Genomic DNA, 12,735 nt, shown 5'->3' on the forward strand with positions numbered 1-12,735 from the left:
ATAACCTGTTTCTGGGATTGTTATTGTTCAATGCACACTGCATAGTTTAAATACTTAAAACAGAAGGTAAAAGGGCGCCATGGATATTACTTTTCTTTTTTCTTTTTTTTCTTTATTTCTGTCCATCATCTTCCTTTACATGCATTTAGTGCTTCAAATGCATGAAAGTTACAATCAAACCCTGAATAGGTTGGAGATACAAAATTCAACTCTACTGTTGATACTCAGTGCTGCCAATCTTTCGTATTTTTACGATAGTTCCATACTTTCTCCCCCTTCATTATCAACTCCATCTGTAAAGAGCAGCCCTAGTGTGATAGCATAGGGCTACCGAAATTCATCCTAGTGCCTATTATATTTGATTGGTTCTTGTGCTCGAATTTAGGTTACCTACCATTAATTGTTGGACCGAACAGGAATCTCTGACACTTACGTTCTCAAACATTTTCAGTGCTATTGTTGAATCAGTGATGATGAAACTTGGCAACCAGTCAGAAATTTCTGTATTTTAGTGAGTCATATGTCATTAACCAGGATGTCTCACTTTTTATAATCAGTAGCCATAACACATGTTACAGGTTGCAACCACCTGTTCTAGAGTTGAGTTTATGAAAATATGAATTTTGTACATTTGTAATGACAATATTTTGTCCGTACTAAAAAACCATAAAAACAAAAGTATAAAAGTCTTCCCTGAACGAGAAATAAAGTATGTTTGAATGTAAATATTGTACTATACCCCGAAAGTCACATAAAATGCCTTTAAATGATAACCAAGTCTGTGCATAACGATTTTGAAAATTGTATATCAGTCCTTCCTTAAGGGATTGGTATATTATATATTATTTTTGTGTGTCTGTTAATCGGTTGTTCAGAAGCGAAAGGTACTGACATGAAATTTTAAATTTCAGGCAGGTCAAGAGTCTTTCCGCTCTATTACACGTTCATACTACCGTGGAGCAGCTGGAGCTTTGCTTGTGTATGACATCACAAGGTAATTCATTGTCAGTTTACAGTTATAAATATTCAGCAGCAGTTGGGACAAGTAATTAAAACTGTCTGTCATCCAGGCATCTGCATCTCGTGACATTATTTCATGCCCAAGTGAAAGTTTGGATTTCTATTCTTTAGAAATCATTGAAGATGGAAGTTCGGTTTTGTGAATTTATGATGGAGCCTAAATTTATGAGTAGTTTGTGCAGGGGATATTCAGCTATTTTATGTGCATCTGCTTGCATGCATGGGTCTTTGTGTCAGTATGTGCATGGGTCAGTGTGCAAGTGTATTTGTGTGTAATGGTATTGGTACTCTGCTGAGAATTGATATGTTATTTTACTACTAAAAGTGTTGATAAAGCACCAATGGTGGTCTTCTTGAGTGATGTGGTTTAATTTTTTTCTATCATCAGTGTACCCATGGACACACATTCAACAATAATCTTAGGTGTGTGTTTGTAAGCTCTTTTTGAGAAATATGAGGAGCCTTCACCCGCAGAGTATGTGTCTTGTATGAGTCAGTGGTGACCAAAGACACTCATTAGTGAATATCCATAAAAGGGAAGAACCTGTTGTAAAAATGTCTAGTTTTATGTTGTTCTGTTTTGAAAATGATTTTGCTGGAGATAAGGCTTTTTCTGCTGATTTTGACACACAAGCTATCCTTTCTTCTAGGCGCGACACATTCAACCACTTGACCACATGGTTAGAGGATGCTAGGCAGCATTCCAATTCCAACATGGTGATTATGCTCATAGGGAACAAGAGGTAAGGATCATGATAAGGGCATTGTTAATCGCGGATCTAATTTTTAGTGCTCATTTGTTTCATAAATTTAGTTCATATATTTGTTGTCACTATGGGTGGTAGACGGCAGAGGTGCTTATTATTCTTTGGAGTACTTCTTCTTTTTAAAGTTTTGTTATCCCTGTTCTCTCTTTTGTGAGGTCTGTCCTTTACTTTTTGGAAAAAGATGCACTTTTTTCCCCCCTCGACTGTGAAAAGGGCAATGCGGGAAGAAAGAGGTGGAAATAGTGAAGAGTATCGTGAAGTTTTGGGAGAGGGGGTGGGGATAAGTTCAGTGCACTTTTCATATGCATTTGAGAAATGCACTCTGTTTGTCGTTGTTTGCGCTTTCACTACAGGTTAGGTTGTAGAGAGTGAATTCCTTTCAGAAGAAAGGGAATTGTCATAACCTTAGCTGAATTGTCAGTGTTGACTTTCTGTCTTATCCTTTCCTGTTCACATTCTCTGCTGATATTATAATTGTTCACCTTCCTGTTCTGACAGCAGCTTCCCAGTGTTTACATTCTTTTGCACTTAATGGAAGAAAAGGTGAATTCCATCTTCTGACGATAGGCTTCGATTAACTCACTTCAGACGGTTCACACAACAGTTGCGTGACCCCTGCCGCGACGCTCACGACGGCTCCCACAAGCCCTGCGTGACCAACTTTGGAATTTTTTTTTCGCTCTACAAATCATGCACGGATCGCGAGACCCGCCTCGTACCCTTGTTTGGTCAAGCTACTTAGACTTTGTTTCGTATCTCTGGGGCCCGTAGTTTTTAAGTTATTGAAGGTGAAGGACAGTGACCCCAACTGGGGTTGAATTGGCCGGAACTCGCGCTTTGTTTTTTTCTATACAGCTGATAATAATCCGACAATCGCGTCGTAGTAACGGTCGAAGAAGTCGCATGAACAAGAATCACATAATTTCGCCGTTTTCGATACTTCTGTACGTTTTACTAGTTCTAGTGTCTCAGAATATGATGTGTCTGATAGTTGGGATCCAGGATATGTACCCGAACACGGCCCGAGTCGTAGTTTTAGGGCTAGATCTAGCACTAGTACTGGTGTTGTTGTTCGCGCAACGAAATCACAACATCGTGCCGTACATCTGTCTCATGTAATTCAGTGTATGGGTCTGAATCAACGCACAAACCAGCTTTTATATTTTCACCAAACTCTCACACATGCATACAAATCAAATCAGAACACTTTGAACTTTCATTTTTGTTGTTGTTGTGAATTTCATTCTACCTGTCACGTCTCTGGAAATTTTTCGGAAAATCAAATTCATGCCAATTTTTAAAAAATCATACAAATTAAAGTATTAGACTTAAACAACTTTAGTTTTTTGTACTAGATTAAGCTTGAATGTAACTTTACTGTGCCAAAAAAATAATTACAATAGGGAAATTTTGAGAGTTGTGGTGATTTATTGAAATACTCCCAAAAACGCCAGTCTTCAACGCTTGTGACTGGTGAAAGAGCCCAGTAGCAAGTGAGTTAATTCAGTTGTTGCTTTGAAATTATCTAACGTATGTACAGGGTAACTGCCAGGCCTTGGGGGTTTGGGGAATTTGAAAAAAAATCACAGACAAAGAAATGAGTCGAGAATTTAACAGTCTTCAAGCTGACTGTGGAAAGATCCACGAAAATAGATTAAGATCCCTTGCTGGTCCTAAAATTGATAAGAGTAGGCTTCAGCTGCCACCCAGACAAAATTCAAATTTAATTCTTACCAAACTGAAATGCTTAATATGTCTTGTGTGCTCATATGACCTTATTCAGTTGCGAGCATGATAAAACATTACCAAAACCAAGCCTTGATAGAAGATATTGCACTCAATGTATAAAAATCAATTGATAGAAGATATTTCACTATGTTTAAAATTCATTTTGATACAAGATGCAATATTAGACTGATTGATTTTTAAATTTTGATTCTCTGCATGGGAATTTCCAGGGAGTCCAGAAAGTTCTGGATTTTTTTATAGCCATTAATTGTCTGTGAATTATTAATAGTCCTTTTCAAATTATTTTTTATTTACCAGTGACCTTGAAGCCCGAAGGGAAGTCAAGAAAGAAGAAGGTGAAGCATTTGCCCGTGAACATGGATTGATTTTCATGGAAACGTCAGCTAAAACTGCTGCAAATGTAGAAGAGGTGAGCTCTTTATTTATTCTTTTCTGTTTTATCATGAGATTGGTTAGATAGCTAGTTTTTGGGCCATGCTAGCAGGTACATTTGGTAAGGGGATGTGTCAACTGGCTTATGAGTGAGCTTTTTGATTAAACAGCATTATTAACAAGGTTGTTTCTGTTTTAATTTGGATAGCAATGCCAAAGAAAAAAAATGATTTTTCACAAGAGCCTTTCTTTGTTGGCTTGTATGTTTATTATAATTTCTTAACAATTGCTGAACATAGAACTGTCCAATTTTAGGGCAGTGTGATATATGAAGGATATACCTCTTACTTTGTTGAAGTTGAGAATCCAGCTCCTTGTTATTTATACAAAACACCAGACAAGAAAGTGTTTCTGGCACTAAGAATAGAGATTAATTTATGTGTACAATCTTAATTATCACCTGTCATTAGTTTACTCAATTTTCTGATTGATTGCCAAGTTCCATTGTTATTGATCCAGAAATAGAGCTTAAAAAGTTTGAGAAAGTAAGTGACAGAATATCGGGCGGACCTTATATAGACCTTCAGTGGTGACCCAAATTCAGGCTCCGGAAAGAGATTGGACTTTGCAAATTCGGATTACTCATGCCAGTGTTCAAACTTTTGTCACATAAAGATATATAATTTTTCATGTCAAAGTCTATGAATTGTGCAAAACTCGAAAGTGACCTGGAAACCCCCAACCATGTACTTTTAAATCTTTCAAAACTGACTCCACCAACATATTCATCTTTTCCCCAGGCCTTTTCAAATATTATTGTCAACTAATGATTGAAATCTTACTCAAGGTCATCAGCTTAAGTTTGAATTGACCCAAAAGTCCCTTGCATAATTACTCTTCTGTATCTTCATTTTCAGGCATTTATCAACACTGCGAAGGAAATCTACCAAAAGATACAAGATGGTGTGTTTGACATCAATAATGAGGTAAATTAATATCTAGTTATATCGTTTACCTGACCATTCTCTCTTTGAGTCTGGATTTGTTAAAATATTAGCTGGAAATGGCCTTTGTCTATTTGAATGAAGCTTGTTGCTTTAGCCTACGCGTCCATCAAAATAAGATCACCTCCAGGCCAAGCTAATGTACGAAGTTTTTGCAGGGTGTAGAAGTGACTCAAAAAAATCCGCGTCCACTGACGTCAGACCAGCCAAGACGGAATAAGACAGCTAAATCTATTTTTAGCCCAGTGCGTTATGATTTCGAGAACAACAGACAGCACAGGCGATTTATTTATTTATTTACCACTTTAAAAAACTAAAAAGCAACAAATTATAATTATGGGAAACATTGTTGGTAAGTTGGGACGATGAGAAGGTTAAAAAAAAGCAAAAAAAAAGCTGGGACTGGGATTCGAACCCACGCTAAAAAAATACTGTTTGCCTTCAACCGTGGACACGCTGTTCACTCAGCCATCAGAACTTTCATCAGCGAAGGGTAAATTAAGCTTCATATACGGCACTGTTTCAGGAAAGGCAAAGCGACACAATATATCGAGATATAGATCTAGAATCTAGGCCCAGATCTAGTGGACCGGCAGATGTCAGGAGAAAACTAAAAGTTGGCAGAAAATTGGAAGCACTAAACATTAGAGAACGTTGATCAATCTAGATCTAGACACGTCCTTAGCTAGGTCTAACAGTAACATGGCCTATTTTTAGCTCTCCTGAGAACGAAATAATGATCTAGATCTAGGTCAAGTGCTTTAATTTCATTTTTTTTGCTGTTTTTCAGCTCAGATCTGCTATTCTACAATATATTATAATGAGATACAACTTTATTTATCATGTAAAGTACAATGAAGAAGCAAAAATGTACTTAAAGATGCAAATTTCCTTCCAAAATGAGTCGAATCGAGGCTTTCTTAGTCCCCTACACGACTGACGAAAAAGCGTGCATGCAGGAAAATCGCGTAGTCAGGCAAAGGCAGTCAGTGACTGACAAAAACAAGCTCATTTGCATGTGAGCTTGGCCTGCAAGTGACGAAAAAGCGCAGTGGACGCGGGGCCTTAGGTCAATGATTATGAGGTACATATTTTTTTTTCTGGATGGGCAGGGATGCCGACAAGTAGTGGTATACCAGTGTTACTGCTTCAATGTAGGAAGGAACAAAAGTTCTTCTTGTGTAATGGGCTCAAAGGGTTAGAAATTAAATCCCTAAATTTAACCACAATACATTTTTGAGCAAAGTCTTGAAGATGGTTTGAAAATAAAAGATGTAGACGGAGATAAGGCCCAGCTCATTTGGAAGCCGACTCCTTCAAATCTTTTTCACAAATAATGAACAATTGGAAGATGTGACTGGTGAGTCCTGATTTCATTCCTTTCCCCTCTATGAAAGACTTTTGTTTTTGCATTATTGTGTTGATGCTCTTTTGTTTTCTCAAACTTTCATATTATTTTTTATTCATCTACCCAAAATGACAGCCGTGAATTTCCGAAGTAAGAATATCTTTGTGGGTGGTTGGTGGGTGCTCTGGTGTGGTTTGCTTCTTCTTTCCTATCAAACATCTATCGTCTTTATCTCCCCTCCTTTTTTGTGTTTGTTTCTCCCTTGTAACACTTCTAATCTTCTGCATTTATATGACCTTATTGTGTTGCAAGTGCCGTAAAACTTTTACTAAAACTAAAAAGATGATCTTTTCCCCCTTGGATTCCAACTATATGGAGACATTTCCATATGGAAATATTGTGCATTATTGGCTGATTCTTGTTACTGCAGTTAGATTGAACTAGCTTTTCTGTTACTTGTTTTTCTTCAGGCAAATGGTATCAAGATTGGACCTCAGCATTCACCTGCAAATCAGAACATGCCTGCAGGTGGAAGTGGTGGAAACCAAGGTGGCGGTTGCTGCTGAGTAGTCAAAAGTCAGGTGATGATGACGATGTGAAGATATCTCACTTCCTTACGGCCTGACCTTGGAACATGCTGGCTATACTTTATTAGGAACACCTGTAATTTTTTTTTCCTGAACTCCTCAATGTATTTTCACCACAAAATTTATGGGCATGATCTTTACACAGAAGTAATTGAAAGGCTATGTTATTTATATTTATGAACCATTCTCAAAAAGGTCTGTTGAAAACAGTTGCAGCGACTTAAATTTTGAATCGGTAAATTTTTATGCTTGATGACTTGAGTGCTGTCAATACTAGGTGTTTTTCTATTAATTTTAAGTGAAAAAGATAATGGGACTCGAGGCCTGCACAGGGAACTGATAAAGTTTGTTAACCCATTTTTAACCCCTCTTTATACTTATTCTGGAAATTTCTTGCACGTCATAGACAACATACAGTTGACTCATTCCCTTTTAAATCGCTGTGCAAACCTGCCTGTCCCTTAATATCTCTGTAAAAGTAAATTCTCCTTCTGTGTTGTTTGCCACAAATGGAGGAAAAAAGGCTCTCCAGCTCTGCTAACCTTTTGAGAATGGTTCTCTGAATGTGCCCACACGCATTTCATTTCTTCTTCTAAGAGTGTGAATTTTAGGTATCGTTGGGTTTCAGTGGAGTGCTCCTTGTACAGATGATGGTACATTTATTTCATGTTGGACTGAATATTTGTCATAAAATGGTTTTGGGGGCTTCATTATGAGTCTTGATATGTATACAGCATGAAACATTCCTGGCCTCTGAGTTCTTGGTGGCCGCTCAGTCATAGTGACTAATTTGTCTTTGTTCACTGGGGTTTAAAAATGAGTTTGGGGGCAGAGACTTGAAGACTCAACTTATGCTGCCTTGCATATATTAATATATACAGAGAAATAAACTGATCATGGACACACCAAGCTTTCCTTAAAAAAGGATATGGTGAAGAAACGGTAGGGTTGTTGAAGTGAGTTTTATGGGTTTTTAAAAAAGTATTAGTATCCTAATTGCTCAGCTTTAGGTCATTTGTAGGAGAATCCTGGTCCTATCTAGCTATTAGTCAGTGTGGCCAAAAGCTTTTCTTTGAATCTCGAAGTGTAACCTGGCATCACACTACTGCTTGTGGCCACATTAGACGTCTCAGGTATGGGAATGATATACCTTATCAGGTGATTAGCTCCATTTCTCACTTTGCTTTGTGCATACCACTGTTATCACCCAGACTCTGAAAATTAGTTTTTTTTAGTTTATAGTTTTTGTAAAAAGTTTCTTAGGAAAATTTTAACATGTTGCAGCATGCAGTATATTTATTTCCATGTCTATTATCTATTACTTTGCTTTTTTTTGTATGTAATGAAAATCTTTTTGATCTGGTTCCATTTGTTGTCTGTGATTCCATGTACTGTGAATGTATGTGTGGCAGCAATGTATTTTTAGCTGCCATAGATTTGTTTGTATCCCATGAGTATAATATATATGTTGTTTGTATAATTATTTTTTTTCCTATCCTTTTTTTTTTCTTTTGATTAGTGTACTCAGAAAGTTGCAAAGAACTGATACAGCTTGATTATATTGCTTTGATGATAAAAGGGGCTCTTCCTGGTGTTTGGGAGTTGCATGGGTTTTTTTTTTCTCTCTCATTTTGTGTGATATGTGTAGTGGTATTGTGCACTTCTTTGTGTACGTATGTATGTGAAATTGTTCATGTAATGAACCAGCTAATTGGTTTCGTGAGAAGATAAGTGTGAGTGGGTGAGACTGAGAGGGGAAGCGTCAGAGTGAGACTACACACCCAGGTAACAGAACCAAAGTGCAATATTTTCTGTGTGTAGCATCTGCCTGTTTACTGTTGTGTACTTTTCTCATAGTTTTGCTGTCTTGAGAGGTTGTTTTGGCACAAGTTCTACCCTGGATATGAGAATCATCTAAACTGTACATGTGTCTGTGTTATTGTCTTTAGGGCCATTTGACGATCTTTGTAACTAACGCTGGCAGTTTAAAGGAGTCTCCTAGTACATTGAGTATTGCCTGTTGTTTGTCTTAAATTTGAAGGTTCCACCAGGTTAGTTGTCACTATAGGATCACATTTGGTTTGGCATGAGCCAAAGATTTTTTCATATATAAAATTTGTCTTTTGTGAAGATGAAAGAAACAATAATGATAATGTCAATTTGCATAATTTGTATTTTCTCAAATCCTTGATGTGCTCTTTAGTTTTGGCACTTTGCTATAGCTCAAAACAGTGATAGAAAGGGAGTGTTAGTACTTCTTTTATAAAAGTTACCGTACTTTCTTAATGTTAAAAAGATTAATCTTAAAAAGACTGTTACTATGAAGTAAAAAAAAAGGAAGGAACTGGAAAATGCCCAGTGCTGTTCTTCGGAAACCAAAGTTTTTCTCTAGTCTTTTTAGGGAAAGGCCCAATGTGTTTGTTTGTCAAATATTTAGAATTGTGTCATGTGTGGAAGATATTGTTTGTGCTTTTTAATGACCGATGTCATTTTCCCTTCTCTATTCAAAACAAAGAAATATTTCTCATAATTCAGTAGCCTCAAATAATATGCTCAACGGTATCTAAAATTAATGCCATAATTGCATGCATGCTGCTCACTCAGTAACAGTCATATGGTTTTGCATATTTAACTACCGCAGTTCTTGACATTTGTTAATAATTTTAATTTGTTTACTGTCATTTTCTTTATTTGTGGACCCACATTTTGTTCTTGGGTGGTGTGGGTACTGGACCTGATGAGGATGGGTGATTTACAAAATTTCACAGGGATCAGCATAATGGTTGCCATAAAAATAGTCACCAACATTTTTTTGAAATTTTCAAATTGCTATATTTGGAAGTAGAAGAGACATCATGTGATTCACTGTGTCTTGAAGTTTAAGACAATATTTTCAGCTGTACTGTACTGGAGTTCTTTTTTTCTGCTCCTCATTTTTACATTTTAAAGGGTTTTTTTCTTAAATTTTCTTACATTTGGCCTAACATTTGACTAATTTTCTCACCTAGTTAAATGCTTTCTTGTAATTTTATTTGCATTGATTTTAGATCGACAGAAATCCTTATGCTTGTAGTGCATTATGTGCTTATGCTCTCAAAATGTCTCCCAAAAGAATGACTTGTCATCGAGAATGCACATTATTGGCATACATATCCTGATTTTTAAAAAAAATGCAGTTTTTTAAATTTGGAATGGTTTCATGTTCCCAACTAGAGCATTACTTTAGCACTAACTCTCCATAATTTTTTCAGCAATTTGCATGGGTGGGCCCTGAATTCTTTCAGCCTCTGTGGAAGTGCAAAATGGTACATGTTTTAGAAAATTGGAGGGAAAAAGTTCACATCCAATTAGCTGTCTGTTTTCCATCGACTCTAAATTGATAATATAAGTAAGGTAATACAATCTGTAAAAGAATAATCAATTTTATCAAAGAAGTGAAAAGTTTCCTTTGAAGAGAATGAAAGTGATCTTTTCTTTACTTTATGATCAAGAAAGTACCCCTTGATATTTACAAGAAATGATTGAAAACTTCCCCTATGAGCTTATCTGTGAACGTGATGTAAAATGTGCTATGAAGGAAATATTGTATTCTGTATTGTCAACAATAAATCTTTACAAAAACTGAATGACACCAGCATCATCTTCCCTGGTTTTCTTACTGTCGTAATTTTTGCAAACAAACTTGCTTCACGGACCACCAATGTTTAATTGATGAAAAATTAGTAATTATATGGCAAGAAACGGAATGGCATCTCAAGGTTTACAGCTAATTTACTATCATTTTTTAACCTTCATATTACTGGTATGGTGCGTTAAAAATTCGTCAATTATAATAGTGCAGTGGTTTGAATCCATGTAAGAGTTGCTGTGGAATTTGATCTTGAGTGGCAATTCTGCGGTATGTGGAACTTGCTCTGTGGACAGAAGACCAATGGTTTGGGAGAATTAAGTGTCAGTTCTGAATTCTTCAAGCTTTGCTAAAACTTTTTGAATCATCATATAAACCTACCTTCTTATATGTTCAGGAAACATAAAGAAAATTAAGTCCATGCCTACTCTTTATAAACATTTTCTCTTTGGCTAAGTGCGCTTCACATACTACATGTTATATGCATGTCATTTCTTTTTTTTTTAAATTTCATTTTTCTGAACAGTGACTTGGCATTGTCTGCAAATGTAGCAGGTACTTTGCCTCTTTCTGACTTCAGATTCATCCTTTTATGTTGAGTGAATGAGCCTCATGTCATGACATACTTGTGAAATAAACTAAACTTGGTCAAATGTCAGCCCTTGGTCAGTTTTTCATTTCAAAAGTACATGCATTCCCAATGTATTCCCCTTATTTTGTTCGGACTGTCTGTCTTACTTTTAAAAATTATAAATCCTATTATTTTGTTGATGTGCTTCTCTTTACACAAAGTAGACCCATTGCCAAGTCATCGTCATCGTACATGCATTTCACCCCTGGCAGGGTATAGGCCAAATACAAGCTCCTATTTATCTCTGTCCTGGGTCGTCCTTCCGAGCTCGTTCCAAATGAACTTCATCTCTCTCATGTCCCTTTCCACACATCTCCTCCATGTTTCACGTGGCCCACACCTGGGTGGTTGGCGGGTGCTCTGGTGTGGTTTGCTTCTTCTTTCCTATCGAACATCTATCGTCCTTATCTCCTCTTCTTTTTTGTTTGTTACTCTCAGACTCTCTTATAACACCTCTAATCTTCTGGCGCTCATATGACCTTGTGCAGTTACAAGTGCCGTAAAACCTCTACTAAAACTTAAAAACCACACCTGCCTCGTGCTGCCTCTGGGTTCCACTGCAGTGACTGTCTTGCGATGTTTTTTCTGGGTTTTCTGAGGGTGAGTCCCGTCCATCGCCACTTTCTTAATCTTATTTTTATACTTTTATATCCATTTGTCCTGTCCTTTCCCACAGCTCTTCATTTCTGATTCTATCCTGTCACTGAATTCTTAGGATACTCCTCATCTGTTGTTGAAGGAAAGTCTGGACTTGATTCAGTACTGTCTTAGTTGTCTTCCAAGTTTCGCAGCTGTAGAGGAGCACAGACTTGACATTGGATAACGGTGGTACACAGTGAGATGTTGTTTGCTTTCCAGACTTTGGATAATTGATTGATTGCTGACCTTGCCTTTATGGTTCTTGCTTTAACATCTACCTCAGTCCTACCTCTTTTTTTCTAGTAGGGGTTTTACGGCACTCACAACTGCATAAGGTCATATGAGAAATCCTTACAGGGAATCAGACTTACTCTGCTCACCTCTCTAACTTCAACAGTTCAAAGTCTGCTTCGACTATCAAGGCACCCCGAAAATAACCGGTCACAAGAGTTTTACAAACATACAAAAGAAGTAGAGGAAAATGACGATAGTAAGGATTAGGAAAGAAAAAGCAGCAGTTCCCTGTTGTAGTTCAGGCACAGTTATGAGCATGACATTGTTGGATCAGCCCATTTACAATTCTACTGTACATTAGAACGAGAAATGTCCCCCCTTTCGGAATGGCCTAGAGATACTTCAGTTAGTGGCACCGCCCCGGGGGGTGTTTGTACCTTTACCGGACACTTCCAAGGTAGGTAAGGGGGTCCACTTCTTCCAGGGGAGTGTCTTCCACTGTCGCGGCAGGGCCATGCCATAAAATTTGGTGGCAGCATTTTCCAGTGGCTCTCTTGATTTCTTAAAAATAGTCCTGTGCTGGTCACTTGCTGTTGCAACTTACTTTCAATCAAAATCTTTACTACTGCAAAATTCTTTTTATCATAATGACACCACAAAATGAAGCTATCCACCTTCCTACACACTGCAATTGTGAATTTAGTTTAGTTTAGTATGGGGTTTTACGGCGCCCTCAACTGCATAAGGTCATATGAG

At 37.3% G+C, this 12,735-nt stretch overlaps 1 protein-coding gene across 1 annotated transcript in view; it reads left to right on the plus strand.

The window, feature by feature from the left end:
* LOC101853863 (ras-related protein Rab-2) overlaps positions 1 to 11,133 on the plus strand; it is a 17,657-nt gene extending 6,524 nt beyond the window's left edge. The window contains exons 4-8 of the mRNA XM_005101904.2: positions 912 to 994; positions 1,671 to 1,763; positions 3,834 to 3,945; positions 4,826 to 4,894; positions 6,731 to 11,133. Coding sequence (XP_005101961.1) covers positions 912 to 994; positions 1,671 to 1,763; positions 3,834 to 3,945; positions 4,826 to 4,894; positions 6,731 to 6,826 — 453 coding nt within the window. The 3' untranslated portion in view covers positions 6,827 to 11,133. The remainder of the gene's footprint in view (positions 1 to 911; positions 995 to 1,670; positions 1,764 to 3,833; positions 3,946 to 4,825; positions 4,895 to 6,730) is intronic.
* The last annotated feature ends 1,602 nt before the right edge of the window (positions 11,134 to 12,735 follow it).

This window comes from Aplysia californica, unplaced genomic scaffold (genome assembly GCF_000002075.1).
Source record: "Aplysia californica isolate F4 #8 unplaced genomic scaffold, AplCal3.0 scaffold00303, whole genome shotgun sequence".
NCBI lineage: Eukaryota > Metazoa > Mollusca > Gastropoda > Aplysiida > Aplysiidae > Aplysia > Aplysia californica.